At 41.0% G+C, this 21,564-nt stretch overlaps 1 protein-coding gene and 2 pseudogenes across 8 annotated transcripts in view; 2 read left to right on the forward strand and 1 right to left on the reverse strand.

Moving 5' to 3' along the window:
- Positions 1-21,564, forward strand: part of LOC120366114 (glyceraldehyde-3-phosphate dehydrogenase pseudogene) — a 448,321-nt pseudogene that overhangs the window by 214,214 nt on the left and 212,543 nt on the right.
- Positions 1-21,564, reverse strand: part of EYA3 (EYA transcriptional coactivator and phosphatase 3) — a 112,611-nt gene that overhangs the window by 32,364 nt on the left and 58,683 nt on the right. For all 8 annotated transcript variants that reach the window (XM_039473585.2, XM_039473586.2, XM_074380351.1 and 5 more), the window contains 3 exons: positions 9,936-10,018; positions 5,052-5,235; positions 2,595-2,734 (listed from right to left, as the gene is read on the reverse strand). In XM_039473585.2, the coding sequence (XP_039329519.1) occupies positions 2,595-2,734; positions 5,052-5,235; positions 9,936-10,018 (407 nt within the window). The remainder of the gene's footprint in view (positions 1-2,594; positions 2,735-5,051; positions 5,236-9,935; positions 10,019-21,564) is intronic.
- LOC120365958 (large ribosomal subunit protein uL30-like 1 pseudogene) lies at positions 19,896-21,456 on the forward strand (annotated as a pseudogene).

The raw sequence follows: 21,564 nt of genomic DNA on the forward strand, positions 1-21,564 counted from the left end.
TGTAATTCCAGCTACTTGGGAGGCTGAGGTACAAGAATCGCTTGAATCTGAGAGGTGGAGGTTGCAGTGAGGCAAGATCATGCCACTGTACTAGGGAAATGCAAATCAAAGACTCCATCTCAAAAAAAAAAAAAAGAACCCCACAAAAAAAACAAAAAAACATTAAGATACCACTTCATATCCATTAGAATAGCTATTATCAAAAAAACAGGAAATAGTGAGGATTGGTGAGGATGTGGACAAACTGGAACCTTTATATATTGCTGGTGAGAGTATAAAACCATGCAGCCACAGTGGAAAAATTTGGTATATGCATATAATAAAATATTCAGGCCAGGCATGGTGGCTCACGCCTATAATCCCAACACTTTGGGAGGCCAAGGTGGGTAGATCATGAGGTCAGGAGATTGAGACCATCTGGGCCAACAAGGTAAAACCCTGTCTCTACTAAAAATAACAAAAATTAGCTAGTGTGGTGGCATGTGCCTGTAATTCCAGCTATTTGGAAGGCTGAGGCAGGAGAATCGCTTGAACCTGGGAGGCGGAGATTGCAGTAAGCCGAGATCGCGCCACTGAACTTCAGCCTGGCGACAGAGCTAGACTACGTCTCAAAAAATAAAGAAAAAAAATATTCAGACATAAAAAAGAATGAAATTCGGATATGTGCTACAACATGGGTGAACCACAAAAACATATGGTAAATGAAATGTCTGGCACAAAGGACAAATTTTCTATGATTCCACTTATATGAGATATCTGGAATAGGCAGTCACAGACAGAAAGTAGAACAAAGGTTACCAGAGGTTAGAAGAGGGGGATAATGGAAGTTATTGCTTAATGGGTACAGAGTTTTCATTTGGAAACATGAAAAAGTTCTAGAAATATACAGTGGTGATGTTATACAATATTATGAATGTATAATGGCACTAAATTGTATACTTAAAAATGGCTAAAATGGTAATTTTATGTATATTTTAGACAATTAAAAAATGAGTTCTCAGTTTTTCCTAAGAAATATATCAGAAATTTATTTTTCTCCTTCACTCCAAACCTCTGAAAAAAGAGGAAGAGAGGCTTCAAATACAGCCTCAGTTCATCTATGTCTTAAGAACAGTTATCAATGGACTCACTGTTAAACATATATTTCCCCTCATTAAATAACAGCACTGCCGGGCGCGGTGGCTCAAGCCTGTAATCCCAGCACTTTGGGAGGCCGAGGCAGGTGGATCACGAGGTCAAGATATCGAGACCATCCTGGTCAACATGGTGAAACCCTGTCTCTACTAAAAATATAAAAAAATTAGCTGGGCATGGTGGTGCATGCCTGTAATCCCAGCTACTCAGGAGGCTGAGGCAGGAGAATTGCTTGAACCCAGGAGGCGGAGGTTGCGGTGAGCCGAGATCGCGCCATTGCACTCCAGCCTGGGTAACAAGAGCGAAACTCCGTCTCAAAAAATAAAAAACAAAAACAAAAACAAAAAAAACAGCACTATAGAAAAATAGAAAACAAAAAGACAATACAAAAACTTCACTATTTTTAGTACTCTACAAGTTCTTCTGGTCTTTAATAATGAAGTCAAATGTATGTCCATAATAAACTCAAATAGTACTATACCACAGAATAAATCCGTGCCAGTCTCATTAATAAGTTACCAGATCTGTTTGTGTCTTACAGAAACTTGGCTAAAAGCACTCTAGTCCTTTTCCTTTTAATTTTCTTTTCCTCTTTTCTTTTTGAGACAGCGTCTCACTCTGTTGCCCAGGCTGGAGTGCAGTGGCCTGATTATACCTCACTGCAGCCTCAACCTGCCAGGCTCAAGTGATCTTCCCAAGCAGGTGGGACTACAGGTGTGCAGCTAATTTTTGTTTTTTTTTTTTTTTAAGAGATGAGGTCTCACTATGTTGCCTAGGCTAGTCTCAAACTCCTGGCTTCAAGCAATCCTCCCACCTTGGCCTCCCAAAGTGCTGGGATTAGAGGTGTGAGCCACCGAACCTAACCCTTTTAAAATTTTAAATAGAGAATAGTGTGACATTACTTGTAACTCCCTCTATTTTCTTTTTTTTTTTTTTTTGAGACGGAGTTTCACTCTTGTTACCCAGGCTGGAGTGCAACGGCGCGATCTCGGCTCACCGCAACCTCCGCCTCCTGAGTTCAGGCAATTCTCCTGCCTCAGCCTCCTGAGTAGCTGAGATTACAAGCACGCGCCACCATGCCCAGCTAATTTTTTTTGTGTGTGTTTTTAGTAGAGACGGGGTTTCACCATGTTGTCCAGGATGGTCTTGATCTCTTGACCTCGTGATCCACCCGCCTCAGCCTCCCAAAGGGCTGGGATTACAGGCTTGAGCCACCGCGCCTGGCCCTATTTTCTTAATATAATGAATTGTTTCTGTTCTCCTCTGGCATACCCAGAATAATCGGTTTGGTTTTGTTTTACATTTTTCTTTTTACTCGGCCAATTCAGTTTATTCTCTTCAGGAATTAAAGGGCACGCAACATAGTCCACATTATCTCTGTGAGCTTCAAAAACATGCTTGATAAACTTAAGAAGTGAGAAAAAACAAAGTAGGCAACTCAAATGGGTTTATTCTCATACTTCTAATTCACTGTCTTGGGAAGAAGTGGCGTCAGCTTTCCTTTTGCCCCGGTTCTTGCTAGTCATGTTTTTCCTGGACTGATCATCAGCATCTTTACTTGTTGTAGTCTGGGACAAAGATGAGTTTGTAGAAGGGTCTCCTGGAAAGGAAAGGTGAGACATATGTTGTCAGTGGTCACAGGCTGTAAGAATCAGAGCAGGAAGAGGGTTTGCAGACGCTCTGTCCTTGTGAGTCATAACACAGGGATAAAGATTGCAAAGCTAAACCTTACATAAGAAATTAGGAAATGTACATCTAGGCACTGAGCATTAGCACTGGCTAACATCGGAAATTATAACCAGACTTTATGTGCTTCCCCCATGATGGAAGAAAATATCACGTTTTGCCAAGAAAAAGCTGAACCTGAATCTTCATGGTCAAACTTCTAGATCAGAGTTTCTGACCTTGGCACAACTGACATTTTGGACTAGACAATTAATTGTTGTGGAGGGATGTCTCATGCATTGTAGGATGTTTGGTTAAGTAGTATCCTTAGCATCTACCCACTAGATGCCAGTAGCACGCCCCTACCTAGTGTAACAAACAATAATGTTCCCACACATTGCCAATCTCCAGTTGAAAACAATTGTTCATTCACCAATTTACAATAAAATAGAGACAGCAGCAGGACACATTAAACCACCTTATAAGGATGTAACTGTCAAAATTCAGACTGGGAAACAGTATGGGATAAACTCTAGTTTCTTCAACAAACAAACAAGCTATGAGGGGGAGAAAAAGAGATGGGAGATTTATAGGTTAAAAGAGAAATCAAAATACTCATAACTACCAATCATAATTTATGGGCCTTAATTAAATCCTAATTTCCCCACCCTCAAATTTTCAATTTATTTATTATTTCTATTTACTAATGAGATAAAAACTGTATATACTTTACATTGTTTTGAAATACGTATACACTGTGGAATGGCTTGAATCCTGATTAAACAAAAAGAGAAACAAAACTCATAACACTTATGAGAAAGCTAGAAATACAAATACATTTTGGTACTTGATGATATTAAAAAATTAAGACATTATTAGTACTGAACTTTTAAAGATGGGATAATGCCATTGTGGTTAAGTTAACAAGTACCTATTCACCTTTTAGAGAACAATGCCTGGAATCTGGGGAGGGAACTAGATATGCATAGCTAAAACAAAATTGCCTGTAAGTTGATAATTGTTGAAGATGAATGATGGACATGTAAGCATTCACCACATTAGCCTTGCAACTTTTCTCTGTTTGAAATTCTCCATTATTTAAAAGTTAAAATTGTTATGAAAAACAAAGGTATTTAGAAAAATGACTTTAAAAACTTAGTTTTTAATCAACACTAGCAACCATCTGTATGTCCACTTATCAGACTGGTAGGGTGAACCGCATAGAAAACTGTTCACTTGTTACATCGCACTGTTTCTAAACATGCATCAGTGCCAATGATAAACAGTGCTTTCCTTGAGCTACATGATGAGAAAACCAACAACCAAATTTATTTTTTTTGAGACAGAGTCTCACTCTGTTGCCCAGGCTGGAGCACTGTGGTGCACTCTCAGCTCACTGCAGCCTCCACCTCCTAGGTTCAAGTGATTCTTCTGCCTCAGCCTCCTGAGTAACTGGCACTACATGTACGCACCACCACACTCAGCCAATTTTTGTATTTTTAGTAGAGACGGGGTTTCACCATGTTGACCAGGATGGTCTCGGTCCCCTGACTGCATGATCCACCTGCCTTGGCCTCCCAAAGTGTTGGGATTATAGGCGTGAGCTACCGTGCCCAGCTGCTAACAACCAAATTTTCATTAAATATAGAGATAAATAAATAAAAAGAGTGTGTGTGTGTGTGTGTGTGTGTGTGTGTGTGTGTGTGTTTATTAAAGGTGTCTAAGCTTTTATGTCAAAGGTTTTTAAGTTGGACACTGTAACTCATTAATAAACTTCAGAGCTGTGAACCTGAAATTGTAGGTTAAATTTTATGTATTTCTCTGAGAGAAAAGGACCATGCTTTCCTCAGAATCTTAAAGGGATCCAGGATATAGAAAGAACTACGGCTCTGAGGCCTTAGCAGCAGTTCAAAACCTGCACAGACTAAAACTGGAGTCCTTCAAATTTTACAAAATATTACAACATGCTGAAGCTCCCTGTGACAAGTGGGTTAAAGCTACAGGGAGAGCAGAGTAAGAATCAGAAATGGTCTTTTAGTTCTTGATACTTTTCTGTTCTGTTCTCAATATCAGGTATACATTCAGCCTACCCATAGCCTGCTTCCAATATTTAAATACTCCTCACCTGAGAGAGAAAGCCAGCAGTAGGTAACAATGACTTAAGCCAGGGCAAAACTATGCTTACCATTGCCTATAAGTACCTGTTGAATGAAGTGACCTTAAGCCAAAGTTTTCAGAGCTGCAGTGCTTACCAGAGGAAAGTCTCTGTGCTGCAGGTGCAGGCACCATGACACTAGGCTTCTCCGACTGGTATGTGGCCGCTGCTAATGTGGTGCCCTCGGCATCGCTGTTAGTCTGACCTGTGACTCCAAAGTTGGAGCTGGGGTAGCAGGCCTGGTACTGATTCTGACCAAGAATAGTATAGGTGGGATAATCCTGCAGGCCAAAGGAAATAAGAAAACAAGACTCATATAGCATACATTAATCTCAACACAAGAGGCTTTCTTTTTCCTGTTATTCATAATTATTTTCCTGAAACATTAATTCGACTTCTCATTTACCTATCTGACAGCGTCCAATCTAAATCAATGATTTTCAAAATGCATTCTGTGGAAACCTAGTCAAGAGATATCCCAGGAGCAGTCTTTGGATAAGGAGAATACTGAGAGCAAAGGATCCTCTGTATTTTCAGAAACACATACATGATGTCCCTTTTTCTACTCCAACAGCCTCTTCCCCCAATTTTATGTACCAAATTTTTGCACAGAATTTGAAGGAAACATTCTACTCTATTTTTTTTTTTTGAGATAGAGTCTTGCTCTGTCACCCAGGCTTGTGTGCAGTAGCATGATCTCGGCTCATGCAACCTCTTCCTCTCAGGTTCAAGCTATTCTTCTGCCTCAGCCTCCCCAGTAGCTGGGACTACAGGTGTGCACCACTATGCCTGGTTAATTTTTTTTGCATTTTTATTAGAGATGGAGCTTCGCCATGTTGGCAAGGCTGGTCTCCATCTCCTCATCTCATGATCCACCCACCTTGGCCTCCCAAAGTACTGGGATTACAGGCGTGAGCCACCGTACCCAGCGATTCTACTCTTTAAGAGGTTTACAAACTGTTGCACTAGATCATAGCTCATCTAAGGACAACAAAAAAATTAAACTTAAGCAAACAAGAAAAGCACATATGCTACATTAAAGTGTCTTAAATTAAAAACTGATTATTGGCTGGGTGCAGTGGCTCATGCCTGTAATCCCAGCACTTTAGGAGGCCGAGGTGGGTGGATTACTTGAGGTCAGGAGTTCAAGACTGGTCTGGTCAATATGGTGAAAGCCCGTCTCTACTAAAAATATAAAAATTAGCCGGGTGTGGTGGCACATGCCTGTAGTCCTAGCTGCTTGGGAAGCTAAGGCATGAGAATCGTTTGAACCTCGGAAGTGGAGGGTGCAGTAAGCCGAGACTGTACCACTGCACCCTAGCCTGGGTGACAGAGTAAGACCCTGTATCGAAACAAAACAAACACAAAAAACCCCTGATTATCTACCTAAAACAATCAAGTTTTCTTTAAAAATAGTTTCCTGGCCGGGCATGGTGCCTCATACCTTTGATCCCAGCACTTTGGGAGGTTGAGGTGGGAGGATCGCATGAGCTTGGGAGTTCGAGACCAGCCTGGCCAAAATAGTGAGACCTTCTCTCTACTAAAAATACCAAAAAAAAAAAAAAAAAAAGCCAGGCATGGTGATGCATGTCTGTGGTCTCAAATACTCGGGGGGCTGAGATGGGAAGATCACTTGAGCCCGGGGGGCAAAGGTTGCAATGAGCCAAGATCATGCACTGCACTCCAGCCTAGGTGTCTCAAAAAAAAAGAAAGAAAGAAAGAAAAAAGACGGGGCACGGTGGCTCATGCGCCTGTAATCCCAGCACTTTGGGAGGCTGAGGGAGGCAGATCACATGAGGTCAGGAGTTTGAGGCTAGCCTGACCATCATGGTGAACCCAATCTCTACTAAAAATACAAAAATTAGCCTGGCATACTGGTGCACACCTATAGTCCCAGCTACTAGGGTGGATGAGGCAGGAGAACTGCTTGAATCTGGGAGACAGAGGTTGCAGTGAGCCGAGACTGCACCACTGCATTCCAGCCTGGGTGACAGAGCAAGACTCTGTCCCTTAAAAAAAAGTTTTCTTAAAATATTGGGATAGGCCGGGCGCAGTAGCTCATGCCTATAATCCCAGCACTTTGGGAGGCTGAGGTGGGCTGATAATGAGGTCAAGAGATCAAGACCATCCTGGTCATGGTGAAACCCCGTCTTAAAAAAAAAAATGCTGGGATAAAACTTTTGGTTTCATAGGCACATATATGGCAAAACTTACCAAACTGCACAATTTAAATCTGTGTAGTTTACCATCTGTCAATTACTCCCTAATAAAGCTGTTAAAAAAAACTGGGTATGACACACAGCTCAAATACACACCTAAAAAAATTCCACTGATATTGGTGGCAAGTAGGAAGATGCTGACTGATCAGATCAGTTATTTCTTTTCTTTTTTTTTTTTTTGAGACGGAGTTTCGCTCTTGTTACCCAGGCTGGAGTGCAATGGCGCGATCTTGGCTCACCGCAACCTCCGCCTCCTGGGTTCAGGCAATTCTCCTGCCTCAGCCTCCTGAGTAGCTGGGATTACAGGCACGTGCCACCAGGCCCAGCTAATTTTTTTGTATTTTTAGTAGAGACGGGGTTTCACCATGTTGACCAGGATGGTCTCGATCTCTCAACCTCGTGATCCACCCGCCTCAGCCTCCCAAAGTGCTGGGATTACAGGCTTGAGCCACCGCGCCCGGCTCAGATCAGTTATTTCTAAATAGTCATTGGGCATCGCTACCATAAACCAAATATAAGTCAATATATGTGTGTATTTGTGCATGGGCAAAAGAAGAAAATATTAAAGAAAAGAGTAAGTCATACTAGCAGAACTCAAAGGAGTTAAAAATCTAGCAGGAGAGAATACAGACAACAAATCGGTAATAAAGTGTATGTCAAATAACTGAAATACATAACAGACAACTATCACTGTAGAGTAGGACGGTGAAGAAGCTTTCTGAGATTAATATGTAGAGGAAGTAAGAACATGAATAGGCTCTGAAGAGGTTTTATTCAGGGGCCACAGATGTTGAGTCTGGCTGAAAGGAAGGACCTTTGTAGGCCTGAATGATTAGTAAAGCAATTAAGACTTGAGTTCTTTAGGCAACAGTAGATAGCCTGTGGGCTGGGGAATAGGAAATGGGAACTCTCAAGTTCAAATCAACAAATAAAAACATGAAAAGACTCTGAGCAGGTCAGTAACCTGATAAAAAGTGGCATTTATAGAAAATTAACCAGATAATATTTTAGAGAATGAGCAGGCACAAAGGGGTAAAAACTGGAAATGAAATGAGCAATTAACCATGGTAATTCAAGATCAAAGGGGAAAATACCAAAACATGGGAGATGATAGCAAAAAGGAAAAGAAATTCTTCTCAAAGAATTTGAGAAATGAACAGATTGGACAAGGTTGTGAGAAAAATAATGAAAGATGTCTGGTCTGATTTTAGGCCCATGTTTATTAAGAAAAATGTAGTGTCACTGACAAGAATTAAAAGGTCATAGGGAAAAGTGGTTTTACTTCTGGAAGACAAAGAGACAGAAAAGGGGCTGGAATAAAAGTCTGATTTTAGATATGGTGAATTTAGGGAAACAGCAAGACATTAAAGAAAAAAAAGTCATAATCAGTTGGAAGCCTGTAAATGTCATGAGGGAGGATTAGAATCTTCATTTCAGCGAGAGTAAATGGACCTTATGTGGTTAAATATTCCTGTGGATGAACTAACTAACATGTGGAGTAACTAAATAGAAATCGTCCACGTTCAAAGACAGGATCAAAAAGAAGAGCTATGAAAGGGAAAGAGACAGTCCTTAGAAAAATAACAGGTACACAGGTAGAAACTCAGTAAATATTTGTGGACTAAAAGAATAAACACGGCTGGACATGGTGGCTCACATCTGTAATCCTAGCACTTCGAGAACCAAGGTGGGAGGATCGCTTGAAGTCAGGAGTTTGAGACCAGCCTGGCCTGCATGTGAAACCCCATCTCTACTAAAAATATAAAAATTAGCTGGGCATGATGGTGCATTCCTGTAGTCCCTGCTACTTAGGAGACTGAGGCAGGAGAATCGCTTGAACCTGAGAGGCAGAGGTTTCAGTGAGCCGAGATGGCACCACTGCACTCTAGCCTGGGCGACAGAGTGAGTGAGACTACATCTCAAAAAAAAAAAAAAAAAAAAGGCAAAAACAGTAAAATACTAAAAAAAGAACCAGAATAGTAATGTTAACTGTAGCCAGAAAAAGATCCAAGGAGACAGTGGTGATAATTGCTGTAGAGAAAACAATAAAATAACAAAAATCAAAAACTCTAGAACACTGAAGGTGTTACCAGTGATCTCCTAAGCATAAAGAGTTAATATAACAGCGATCAAGAATAGACCACAGAAAATTCACAAAGAATGAGTTCTTCATTCCACAAATATTTATCAAGTGCCTTTGACGCAAGTGACAGACATTTTTGTATACTCTGGCAATATGTAAATGAACAAAATAGAAAAAAAAATCCCTACCTTCATGTAGCTTACATTCTAGTAAGGGCAGAGTAGTAAATGAAGACAAACATACTAAAGGAACAGACATAACCATTTAGGGAACTAGAGCAGGCTTCCCTAAACTAAGGCCCGCGTGCCGCATGTGGCCCCCTGAGGCCATTTATCCGGCCCCCTGCCACACTTCAGGAAGGGGCACCTCTTTCATTGGTGGTCAGTGAGAGGAGCACAGTATGTGGTGGCCCTCCAACGGTCTGAGGGACGGTGAACTGGCCCCCTGTGTAAAAAGTTTGGGGACGCCTGTTCTAGAGAGACTCAGCAGAGGAACAAGAGAAACTAGATGGTAGCCTAAGATGCGATCCAGGGTCCAAGTTCTGAGGGTATCCAGAAAAAGGTCTCCACAGTCCATACTCTTCCTGGTTGTTTCTTAAACAGGCAAACTGACCATGGAAAGAAGAAAGAGCAAGCTAGATGAACTCTATCAAACAAAATGAACAAAAGTAGCACCATACCTGGTTTGAGATGCTGGCTACTGCTGCTGGAATATTGGCAATTGCAGAAGAAGTAGATATCAGGCTGGCATTTGTGCTTGAAGCTAGAGGATTGATGGGGTTAAAAGATATAAAGATATTATGTAAAAAGTCAGAAGAAACTGAAAATAGATGTGTCTTAAGTGAACAGATTTACAAGGAGATAAACAACATTGGCAAAGGAAACAAATACTTGTTTTGCTTTTTAGTGTGGGGTAGCTCAATTTACACTTGGTTAAAAACAAACACTTCAAACATCTTTCTGTTTCAACTTGAGTCTTCAATTCTTCTTTCTAAAGGCCTAAAAGGATATATATACAATTCACAGCTCATACTAATAAAACCAATGAAATTAGAGCTAAATCCAATTCCTCCAGTCCATTTTCTCCAGACGCTGAAAAATGACTCACCTGCAATGTGGCATACTGTAAAGCAGTAGAGCTCTGGTAAATCTTACACTGTGAATTGTTTACTGTCACTTGCCCCAAGTTATGCCTTTCTTTCTTTTTTTTTTTTTTTTTTGAGACGGAGTGTCGCTCTTGTTACCCAGGCTGGAGTGCAACGGCGCGATCTCAGCTCACCGCAACCTCCGCCTCCTGGGTTCAGGCAATTCTCCTGCCTCAGCCTCCTGAGTAGCTGGGATTACAGGCACAAGCCACCATGCCCAGCTGATTTTTTGTATTTTTAGTAGAGACGGGGTTTCACCATGTTGACCAGGATGGTCTCGATCTCTCGACCTCGTGATCCACCCTCCTCGGCCTCCCAAAATGCTGGGATTACAAGCTTGAGCCACCGCGCCTGGCCAGTTATGCCTTTCTTAATACAACATAATTACTTGAGAAAAAGAACTGGTCCTCCAAATTCCAAAAGCATTTAGATTGCTTCTTGAGTTCTCTACTCAAATAATGGGTTACTAATGTGGATCAATAAACACAATGATGTGGCATTTAGAGACTTTAGCAATGAGCCTGGAAAAACTCAGAAAATATTAAATATTATTCTAGTCAGGTAAAAATGTACCTTACATGCTACTTGGGCTGTCTTAAGACAAGTAATTTGGGGCCAGGTGTGGTGGCTCATGCTTGTAATCCCAGTATTTTGGGAGGCCGAGGCAGGCAGATTGTTTGAGGCCAGGAGTTTGAGACCAGCCTTGCCAACATGGTGAAACCCCATCTCTACTAAAAATATAAAAATTAGCTGGGTATGGTGAGCATGGGCCTGTAATCCCAGTTACTCAGGAGGCTGAGGCACGAGAATCACATGAACTCGGGAAGTGAAGCTTTCAGTGAGCCAAGATCGCACTACTGCACTCCAGCCTGGGAGCAAGACTGTCTCCTAAAAAAAAAAAAAAAAGAAAGAAAGAAAGAAATGCTCATTTCCATTCATATAAAATAATAAAAATAAAATAAAGACAAGTAATTTGTTTTATACCCCTTCTAACATAGATTCATTCCACTAAGGTTTTAATCAAAATCTCAGTGACTAGCATTGACACAGTGACTTCTCAGGTGAACAACGTAACTGGTATTATCAGTACTGTTCTTAAACTCCTCATCTTCACGTATCATAAATACACTTAGACATGGTTCCTATTGCAGATTCACACACCATATGGGTTTGCCATCAGGTAGACCTGACTAACTGACTATCTACCGCATTACCAAGTCCTCCAGAGTGAAAATTAGTAAGAAAACTTCCATTGAGAACAGGGCAGGAGAACAAATGCAACAGAAACTTAAGTGCTCTGATCAAAATCTTCATCCCTTCATCCCATCATCAAAATTTTCATCCCTTTCCCTAAGGGTACTCTACTTAGAAGACAGTCTAGAAGAGAGTCAGGTCAGTTACAGTTATTGCGGCGACCCCAGCATTAAGATGAAGAACATGAGACAAAGAAGAGTTGAAGTAACTTGTCCACAGCAGATAACCAAGATGACAACTTGTATCTCCCAATTCTTCATCCAGTGCTTCTTCCTCAGAGTCGGCAGCTAAGCTAGGGTTCAAATTTCCTAACTATGGCCAGGCATGGTGGCTCATGCCTATAATCCCAGCACTTTGGGAGGACAAGGTGGGTGAATCACCTGAGGTCAGGAGTTTGAGACCAGCCTGGCCAACATGGTGAAATCCCCTGTCCATTAAAAATACAAAAATTAACTAGGTGTGATGGTGCATTGCCTGTAATCCCAGCTATGCAGGAGGCTGAGGCAGGATAATCACTTGAACTTGGGAGGCGGAGGTTGTGGTGAGCGGAGACTGAGCCACTGCACTCCAGCCTGGGCAACAGAGTGAGACTCTGTCTCAAAAAATAAATTAAAAACAAAAACAAATTTCCTAACTATCCAGAGTAACTTTATTTTCTATAGTACTCTTTGCTCCAGGGGAAACTAAAAGACTCTTAAGGGCTTACTTTCTTAAACATAACAACTAAATGAAATAGGTTTTATAACTTTACAGATGGTATTTTCTTTCAACCAATATTCACCTTCTTTTCTACTGTGGCTTAACCCACCCTTCTTCCTAAAAGGAAGCACCACAACATGACAATACACAAAGTAACTGACTTTGTAAATCGTTTTAATCATTCTTGTAGGGAAAAAAATTTGAATAGTTTCCAGATTCTGTTATCAGTATGTTATCCTAGGCAGGCCTGCAATAAAACAGACTGAACATATGTGATTTAAGATGGGAAAGAAAATAAAGAATTGATTTGATCTTTTAAATTTATCTTCCCCAGCAAGTCTGTTTTTAATTCAATTTTCTTCTGGCCCTGGTCCTGGCATTTTCTCTTTTTCATCTATTGATCTTTAATTCTGTCCTCCTCCGTAACTTAATTCTTTCTTTTTCTTTCTTTTTTTTTTTTTTTTTTGAATGGAGTATCGCTTTTGTTGCACAGGCTGGAGTGCAATGGTGCAATCTCAGCTCACTACAACCTCCACCTCCCGGGTTCAATAATTCTCCTGCCTCAGTCTCCCAAGTAGGTGGGATTACAGGCATGCACCACCAAGCCCAGCTTTTTGTATTTTTTTAGTAGTGACGGGTTTCACCATGTTGGTCAGGCTGGTCTTGAACTCCTGACCTCAGGTGATCCACCCGCCTGGGCCTCTCAAAGTGCTGGGATTACAGGCATGAGCCACTGCACCCGACCACTTCTCCATAACTTAATAGTGGTTGGAGGTACAACTCAGTCATATCTGATCTCTATATACATGAGGGAAAACGTACTCTGAATGATAGGGTGGCTTTAGAAATTTAACAATTTTCAAACCACTTGATGAATTGGACTGGAGGTAAAATGGTAGACCTTACAAAACACTGGCCATATACTCTTATTATATCCCTGCTGGAAAGTTTGATTAGCTAGTTGATAACTCTGAGTTTATAACAAGTACTGTACTGAAATCACAAACTTCTCTGAGCAGTAGTTGGCTTCTATTACAGGGGATCTTGGTCTGCTGACCCAGAAAGTTCATAGGGCTTATTAACACTTTTTTTCTTCAACTAAGCCAAATTATTTCTAACATGTGCCACTTATTCATTCAGCAAACCAGTAAGTATATCAGGGTCAACTATGTGCATAGAAACCACTCCAGCAGCTGAAGAATAAAATAGTAAGACAAAGTCCTGGCCTTCAAGGAATTTCTAGTGAGGGAAGTTAGTCAATAATTAAATATTCTTTTAGGCTCTTGTAACCACCATAGAACCCAAGGCAAACTCACCTAAAAATGTACACAACCACTGTCTGCCCTACCACACATATAGCTATGACTAAAAAGCCAGGCATTTTTTTTAAAAGTACAGATCGCGTGTGTGTGTGTGTGTGTGTGTGTGTGTGTGTGTGTGTGCGTGCATGTGTGTGTACAAAAACAATATTCAGTTGCAGGTTTAAAAACAAAAGCAGCAACAATTAAGTATGCAACAAAAACTACAAATTTAGAGAATCAAATAAAACTCAAGTGGTAGCTCCCATTATTATATATCTAAAGGCTGCTAGCTCCCCAAATGCTAATGGCATGGCCAACTGTTTTTGGACAGCTCTCACTCCTGTTTTGACAACAGAGCTGCAAAAACTTGAAAGACAACACTTTTGAGAACCAGACCCCAGCAGATGTCTGCCTAATATAGTCAATATACAGATACAGCTTTGAACAGAAGACCATGGTTACAGAATGCTAAGTGGCACAGCTGCACTAAGTGAAAGCACTACAAAGTTAAAAGCTTAATTCATGCATTAATGGCACACAAAAGTTTGTGCAAGATTTCATTTTTACCTACCTCTCTAATTTTATATCATGTCACTCCATCTCCTTTGCTCACACTGGCCTTCTTCGAGTTCTCAAAACCAGACAAGCCTGTTATCATTTGAGGACTTTTGCAATATTGTTCTCTCTGCCTGGATTGTTCTCTCCACCCTTCTTGCCCTCTCAGCATGATGGCTCCTCAGCATGACTCACTTACTCAAAGAGGGTCTCTTTGACCTGTTTATTAAGACTAAGACCTTTTCTGTTTTCCTAATCATAACGATCAATTTTTTTTCTTTCAGAGCACTTATCAAAATGTTATTTATTTGCTTGCATATTTTCTTCCCCTCCACTACTAGTCTGTAAGCTCCATAAAGGCAGAATCTTGCTATCTTATGAACTCCAGCATCTAGCAAAGCACCTGGCATACAGCAGGTGATGGTCAATAAATATTTGTGGGATTCATATACATCAATCTTGTGTGCACTAAGTGTGAAGGGTTATTATTTTATATATATAATCATTATTTTCTTTTTCTTTTTTCTTCTGAGACGAAGTCTGACTCTGTCGCCTAGGCTGGAGTGCAGCGGCGCAATCTCAAATCACTGCAACCTCTGTCTCTCAGGTCCAGGCAATTCTTGTGCCTCAGCCTCCCAGAGTAGCTGGGATTACAGGCGGCTACCACCACACCCACCTAATTTTTGTATTTTTAATATAAAGGGGTTTTTTTTAGCATGTTGGTCAGGCTGCTATCGAACTCCTGACCTCAAGTGATCCACCCACCTCAGCCTCCCAAAGTACTGGGATTGCAGGCGTGAGTAACTATGCCCAGCCTAAAATCATTATTTTTTGCTAGAGGCTAACAGTTAGGTGAGTTCCTAAAACTTACTCTAGGTACTCTCTTACTCTCAGTTGTCAACATTACTGACAATTCTTGATCCAGTAGAAACTGTACATATTTTAATTTAAAACTGATTGACTAAGTGGGTCATTCATTCACGTAATCATTTATTTATCAAATATTCATTGAGTACCTACTATGTGCAAGCACTGCTCCTCACAAGGAGCTTAGCAAAAATCAAAATAATAAAAATTTTCCAACAGAAGATTCTTATTGTTGGAGTGGAGATTTACAGATCAACAAGGGACAGAGTTTGGAATGATCAGGGCTCAAGAAATCAGTAAGAACTTATGTTTAACTTAACACAGATACAGATTACTACATAGAGAAATATTTATAGATATGTGTATTAAATACATTAGTATACACACATATATTTCTTTGCTCTGTCAGCTGAGAAAGCCTAGAAGAAATGTCACCTGACACCCCAGTAGCAATTAGTACCCCTCAAGCCTAGATCTTTCTTTTGAGACAGGGTCTCACTCTGTCACCCAGGCTGGAGTTCAGTGGTACAATCACAGCTCACTGAAGCCTCTACCTCCTAAGGCTCAGGTGATCCTCCCACCTCAGTCTCCCAAGTAATTGGGACTACAGGCATGCATCATACCACACCTGACTAATTTTTGTATTTTTTTGAAGAGATGGGGTTTTGCCATGTTGTCCAGGCTGGAAGCCCAGATCGTGGTTTCTAATACCATTCTTTCCAGTAAAAGGAACCAGGTCTCCTTAAAAAAAGTGGTTGATAATAGGACTTGAATACGTAATATGAAAGATGAGCCTGGAGCATCTTGTAGTACCAGGAAGTAAGGAAGTGCTGGGGAAGAAAAACCACCAAAAACCAAAAAAATGAGAGTACGTATGTTAAAAGGCATAGGAGCCAACTGAAAGAGCTCCCAGTGGCCAAACTAGCAAAATAAATAACGTGATACTGGATTATAACCCCAAGTATAAATTAAATAGCTATGAGTCCATAAACAAATGACTGAATAAATTAACAAACTGAGGAGAAGAGACAAATCTGGACAGAATAATTCCAAATACATTATGTAGATATTCTACCGTATTCTTGTGGCTTAACTGGGGGTGGGGAGAGATATTCTACCGTAAAGGAGGAAAAGCAAAATTCCTTAAGTGTGGGCTGCACATAGTGACTTCTATCCAAAGAATACAGTATGGAAAGGGAGGAAAAAGTAACTTTATGGAGAAAACTGACAAATACTACTTCAAGTAGGTAATCAAGGTCAGTTCAACAATCATAAATGATGATGATTGTATAGCACCTTACCTTTGTGACCTTCCTCCTTAAAATCCATAACCCCAGTGTAATCATGAGAAAAACATCAGACAAATTCTAAGAATGGGGCATCTTAAAACATACTTGGACCAGTACTCCTCAAAACTGTCAAGGTCATTAAAAGCAAGGAAAAGTCTGAGAAACTACAAAGTCTAGAGCCTAAGGGGACAAGATAACTAAATATAATGTGGTATCCTGGATGGGATCCTGGAATAGAACAAGGACATCATATAAAAACACAGGAAATCCAAATAAATTATGGACTTAGTTAATAATAACATACTAATACTGGTTCATTAATTGTAACAAGTGTAATATACTAACGTTAAGATGTTAGTAACAGGGGAAACCGCAGGAGGGGGGATAAATAGGAACTTTTGTACTATCTGCTCAATTTTTCCATAAATCTAAAATTATGAATAAAAAATAAAGTCTAGGTCAGGTGCGGTAGTTCATGCTTATAATCCCAGCACTTTGGGAAGCCGAGGCGGGTGGATCACTTGAGGTCAGGAGTTTGAAACCAGCCTGGCCAACATGGCAAAACCCCATCTCTACTAAAAATACAAAAATTAGCTGGGCATGGTGTCGTGTGCCTGTAATACCAGCTACTCAGGAGGCTGAGGCAGAAGAATCACTTAAACTCGGGAGGCGGAGTTTGCAGTGAGCCGAGCTTGTTCCACTGTACTCCAGCCTGGGTGACACAGCAAGACTCCGTCTCAAAAAAAAAAATCTATTAATAAATTTTTTTTTAATTGGACTTTAGGTTCTGGGGTAGTAAAATTTTTTTTAAAAATCTCCTGATCAAAGATAGATTATTATTGTTACCAATGACACTAGAGTACAAAGACATTCATTAAAAGACTGAATGAATTAGGCTGGGTACAGAGCTCACGCCTATAATCTCAGCACTTTGGGAGGCCAAAGCAGGCGGATCACCTGAGGGCAGAAGTTTCCGACCAGCCTGACCAACATGGTGAAACCCCATTTCTACTAAAAATGCAAAAACTAGCTGGGCATGGTAGTGGGTGCCTGTAATCTCAGCTACTAGGGAGGCTGAGATACAAGAATCACTTGAACCCAGGAGGCAAAAGTTGCAGTGAGCCAAGACTGCGCCACTGCACTCCAGCCTGGGTAACAGAGCAAGACTCAATCTCAAAGAAAAGAAATAAAAATTGAATTAAAATTAAATTTCAAATTTCTGAAATTAATTTTGCCACTTGAATATTATTTAACCAATTAAAACATCTCAGCTGAAGAAAATGAACAAAGACAGGACCACAGAGTCACCAGATACGCTAGGAAAAGGATGATACTACGGTAGTCAGATCTACTCATTCAAAACATTTTTATGGGCATACAAAGACAGTCTCTTCTCATTATGGATGGTACCACTGAAGCACAAACTAAAGAAAAGGTTCTGATTAGAGTTAATCAAGCCAGAAGCAGATTAGGTTTTTGAGATAATTTCCCTAATCCCCTAGGGAAGATGAGCTGCTGTCAATTGGAGAATGCCTGGGGTGGAATGAATGAATGTTACTGTTTTGAATACTTAAAAAATTGGGTAAAGAAACAGCCCTCAACAGGTAACATTCATTAACCATGTTAAAAAGAAAGGGAAAAACAGAAGTGAGGAGAGTGACAGTGGTGAACTCAAGTAATTTCAGTCTTCCAATAATACTCATATTTCATTTTATCCAACTGTTTTTCTAATAATTTTTTCATCAGAATAAATGGCAAAAATTGATAACTTAATGGTTAACTTCTGCCTTAATTTCTACCCTGTGCTAATGAACAATAAAATGTGCCAATAGATTAACCAGAAAAAGGGAGGATAAATGAATTTAGATATTTGTTAGTATAGGTTCTTAATTATGGGAGAGTTGATACTGATACCCTGACCTCTATACTGAAAAGCATAAATATTGTACTCATGTTGTGGGGTCAGAATGCCTAACTAATATCCTGCCTTAAATATTTGTTAATTTTGTGACTATAAATAAGCAACTTAGCTTTTCTGTGCCTCAGGTTCCCCCTCTGTAAAATGGGGTTATCAGTACTTCCCTCATTAGGTTGTTGTGAGGATTACATGAGCAATACCTACTCACTGCTTAGAAAACTGTCAAGAGCATAGTAAGCACTTCATAAATACCTGCAATTATCATTTAATAGCAAAATGAAGGAAACCGGGTTAACCAATCTGAAAGAAAAAAATGTTCTAATAGAGATCAAATAAGAATAATGATTAGTGAAGTTTAAGGGATATTTTCATGACTTATTTATTTATTTATTTATTTAGAGACAGAATCTCACTATTTATTTAGCGATGGCGTCTCACTCTGTCACCCAGACTGGAGTGCAGTGGTGCCATTTTGGCTCACTGCAACCTCTGTCTCCGGGGTTCAAGCAATTCTCCTGTCTCAGCCTCCTGAGCAGCTGTGACTATAGGCGCCCCCCCACCACACCTGGCTAATTTTTTTATTTTTAGTAGAGAACAGGTTTCACCATATTGGTCAGGCCTTCGTGATCTGCCTGCCTTGACCTCCCAAAGTGCTGGGATTACAGGTGAGAGCCACCTCACCTGGCCTATTTAATTTAATTTTTTTTTTTTTTGAGACCGAGTCTTGTTCTTGTTGCCCAGGCTGGAGTGCACTGGCATGACCTCAGCTCACCGCAACCTCTGCCTTCCAGATTCAAGTGATTCTCCTGCCTCAGCCTCCCAAGTAGCTGGGATTACAGGTATGCACCACCACACCCAGGTAATTTTGTATTTTTAATAGAGAAAGGGTTTCTCTATGTTGGTCAGGCTGGTCTCGAACTCCCAACCTCAGGTGATCTGCCGACTTCGGCCTCCCTAAGTGCTGTGGTTATAGGCACAAGCCACAATGCCCAGCCTCATGACTCTTAAAACAATGGTCCTAACAGACCCCAAAGAGGTGATTCCTCTTGTTTTATGAGGGAGAAACAAGCATAGCTGTCACGTTCCTCAAATTCTAGACATAACTACAGAGGAATGGTGGTTTTACATTTTGGTAGCATGTTATTAATATAAGAGAACCATTGGTCTTCTTTCACAACCTAGGTGTAAGTTCTAAACAGGTATTAGAAGAGACTTAGCAACTAAACTTACCTGTAGTTGGACCCGAAAGGCCCATCAACATAGAGAAATACTAGCCCGGGTGTGGTGGCTCACACCTATAATCTCAACACTCTGGGAACCTGGGGTGGAAGGACGCTTGGGCCCAGGAATTCAAGACCAGCCTGGGCAATATAGTGATACCCCACCTCTTAAAAAAAAATAGAAAAAATTAGCTGGGTGTGGTGGTGTGCATTTGCAGTCCCAGCTACTGGGGAGGCTGAATGAAAGGATCACTTTAGCCTAGGAGGTCAAGGCTGCAGTGAGCTGTGATCACGATACTGCATTCTAGCTATGCAACAAACAGAATGAGACTGTCACAAAACAAAACAAAAAACCATAGAGAAATACTCTATAAAAATGAAAGGGAGATCAGTAGCTGCTACACCGGGAAGATGGCGGAGCAAGAGCAAAGAAAAATCCCTTTGGTTCCAGAAAATCTCCTGAAAAAGAGGAAGGCTTATCAAGCCCTCAAAGCCACTCAGGCAAAGCAGGCACTTTTGGCAAAGAAGGAGCAGAGGAAAGGAAAAGGGCCCAGGTTTAAGCGATTGGAATCATTCCTGCATGATTCCTGGCGGCAGACACGTGACAAGGTTCGTGTCAGACGACTAGAAGTGAAGCCTCACGCCTTGGAATTGCCAGATAAACATTCTTTGGCCTTTGTTGTATGCATCGAAAGGATTGATGGTGTGAGTTTACTGGTGCAGAGAACCATTGCAAGACTTCGCCTAAAGAAAATTTTTAGTGGTGTCTTTGTAAAAGTCACTCCCCAGACCCTAAAAATGCTACGTATAGTGGAACCTTATGTGACCTGGGGATTTCCAAATCTGAAGTCTGTCCGGGAACTCATTTTGAAACGTGGACAAGCCAGGGTCAAGGACAAGACCATCCCTCTGACAGACAACACTGTGATTGAGGGGCACCTGGGGAAGTTTGGTGTCATTTGCTTGGAAGACCTCATTCATGAAATTGCCTTCCCGGGGAAGCATTTCCAGGAGATCTCATGGTTCTTGCGCCCTTTCCACCTCTCAGTGGCCCGTCATGCTACCAAAAATAGAGTGGGCTTCCTCAAGGAGATGGGCACACCTGGCTATCGGGGTGAACGCATCAATCAGCTCATCCGCCAGCTGAACTAGAACCAGGTGCCAAACTGCAACAAATTTTTATCAATGAAGTGGAAGCATGTGTTTTTGGTTTTGGAGAATTTGTATCAAGGATCTTCAGAGAAGATTATTTCCTGTTCTATCTTTAAAAACTGGAAAGGAAGGGTCAAAGAAAAGACAGTAGCTGGCCAGGCACAGTGGCTCATGCCTGTAATCCCAGTACTTACTCCTGCTGAGGAGGGCGGATCACCTAAGGTCAGGAGTTCAAGACCAGCCTGACCAACATGGCGAAACCCTGTCTCTACTGAAAATACAAAAATTAGCGGGCATGGTGGCCCATGCCTGTAATCCCAGCTACTCGGGAGGCTGAGGCAAGAGAATCGCTTGAACCCGGGAGGCAGAGGTTGATGTGAGCCAAGATCACACCATTGCACTCTAGCCTAGGCAACGAGCACTCTGTCTCAAAAGAAAAAAGAAAAGAAAAAAACAGTAGCTTATGTTCATGGCAGGCACCTCTCATCACAGTCCAGTTCCAAGGAAGAATTCCAGCGTGTTCTACATTGGCTGCTGCCTCGTCTGAAATCAGCACATTCCATGGAGGAAGGAGTTCTGCTTTGCTGCATCTCTTATCCTAGGGTTTAATGTTGGTAATCGAGTAACTCTAGCATTTGTACACGGCTCCCTAAGACTCCTGCAGCAGTGGACAAGCCCAGGGACATAATTGAATCTGGCGATTCCTGGGGCCTTGTGAGAAAGACTTGAAATACACATAAGAGGAAAGGTACAAAAATAAATGTTTACTTGTCAAAAAAAAAAAAAAAAAAAAAAAAGAAAGGGAGAGGTGGAGTAGATAGGCAAAGTCATTCTCTCAAGTTTCTTCCTCCTGGTTTGTTCCCACTTTAGAAAGAAAGAAAGGGGAGAGGAGAAGGGGGAGAAAGAAGA

Source organism: Saimiri boliviensis, chromosome 11, assembly GCF_048565385.1.
Source record: "Saimiri boliviensis isolate mSaiBol1 chromosome 11, mSaiBol1.pri, whole genome shotgun sequence".
Lineage (NCBI taxonomy): Eukaryota > Metazoa > Chordata > Mammalia > Primates > Cebidae > Saimiri > Saimiri boliviensis.